Here is a 1,428-nt window from a genome sequence, read left to right as displayed (position 1 = left end):
ATAAGCGCTTACCTCTGAGCTTTCCTCCCCTGTCCTCTGGCACCTTGGTGACACAGCACTACAGCAACCACCACGAATATGACAGCCACTGGGAAGAGTACTCCGACCACAATGGAGAAGTCTGCAAAAGAGAAGGGGCCTCCTGAGGAGAGGATACAGGATCTGCCTGTGCAGCTTGGACTCCTGCTGCATCACAAGGCACTCATTCCTTGAGTCCTCATTTGGCGCACACTCCATTGGCCCTTTCCAAAGTAAACATGATCCTTTTGGAAAATCTCCTACAGAGAGAAGATGAAAATGTATTTTGATCATGATGATTATGTTACGGTCCACTAATGTCCAGGCAACGGCGTGAGGTACACACAGCATCCTACCACTGAATATTCTCTCAATGATCAGCTTTGCAATAATGGGAAAACGAAGGGCTGGAAGATTAGAAGATAATATGGGTCAGGAAGGTGGCGGAAGAGGAAAGCAATGTCTCTGAGACAAGTCATGCAATGAAGTAGGTGAAAGCAAATGAGGCCTTGAAATTGTATTCCTCTTGGTAGCAAATAAGGGGCTGCGACATGGGAAAGAGAATTGCTGGAGACAGAGTGTTCTGCTGATGACAGTCAGTATTGGAATGATTATGGACAGAAAGCAGTTGTGTGACTGTACTACCCAGGGAAGGGTTGGAGAAAATTGCCGGTGTCTATAGGTCATTTCCTCTTTCTTCCATTAGACCAAGTAATAGATATAACTTCAGTCATTTGCTATCTCAAGTTTCATTTCTCTTGTAATTATCTGAGGCCTCAAGAGGCCAGAAGGGAGAACTCTGAAGAACAGCCCAGGTACTGCTTTCGTTACAGATGCGGCCAAACCCGTAACAAGATTAATGCTTACAGCTGCGAGAAAAATTCACAAGGGTGAGCACACATCATGCAGACAGAGGAAGGTAGCGCAGAAGCAGAATTCTGGGGAAGATAATCTCAGTTCAGCTTTTTCACTCCTTTGTCTGTTTCGGACACTTTTTTTTCTTTTCTTTTCTTTTTTTTTTTTTTTAATGGTACCGGGGATCGAACTCAGGACCTTGTGCTTGCCAGGCAAGCACTTATTCTACTGAGCTACTTCCCCGGCTCCCTAAATACATACATCATGATTTGTGATTTTTTTTTTTTGTGGTACCAGGGAATGAACTCACACTTATTCTACTAAGCTATCTCCCCAACCCCCTTCACTCCTTTTTCTGTAAAAAATATTTTTCAATAAAGTCAACAGATAATAAAGCCCAGACACATTCTCTCAGATACAATATGAATATTTTCAGAAAGAAAAATAAATATCTGAACTAAAATCAGAATGGTAACTCTGGTTTTAGAAGAGCAACCTGTTAGAAGAACTGAAGTGGAAATTGGCATTGCTTCACAAGCTCATTTGTTTTGTTTT

At 42.4% G+C, this 1,428-nt stretch overlaps 1 protein-coding gene across 1 annotated transcript in view; it reads right to left on the bottom strand.

The window, feature by feature from the left end:
* Adam28 (ADAM metallopeptidase domain 28) overlaps positions 1-1,428 on the bottom strand; it is a 70,923-nt gene that overhangs the window by 3,872 nt on the left and 65,623 nt on the right. Inside the window, exon 19 of the mRNA XM_004630735.2 lies at positions 13-121. Coding sequence (XP_004630792.1) covers positions 13-121 — 109 coding nt within the window. The remainder of the gene's footprint in view (positions 1-12; positions 122-1,428) is intronic.

The sequence above is a fragment of the Octodon degus genome, unplaced genomic scaffold (assembly GCF_000260255.1).
Source record: "Octodon degus isolate 3935 unplaced genomic scaffold, OctDeg1.0 scaffold00036, whole genome shotgun sequence".
In the NCBI taxonomy this organism is placed as follows: domain Eukaryota; kingdom Metazoa; phylum Chordata; class Mammalia; order Rodentia; family Octodontidae; genus Octodon; species Octodon degus.
The sequence above is the reverse complement of the archived record's forward strand: the minus strand, read 5'-3'. Positions and strand labels throughout refer to the sequence as shown.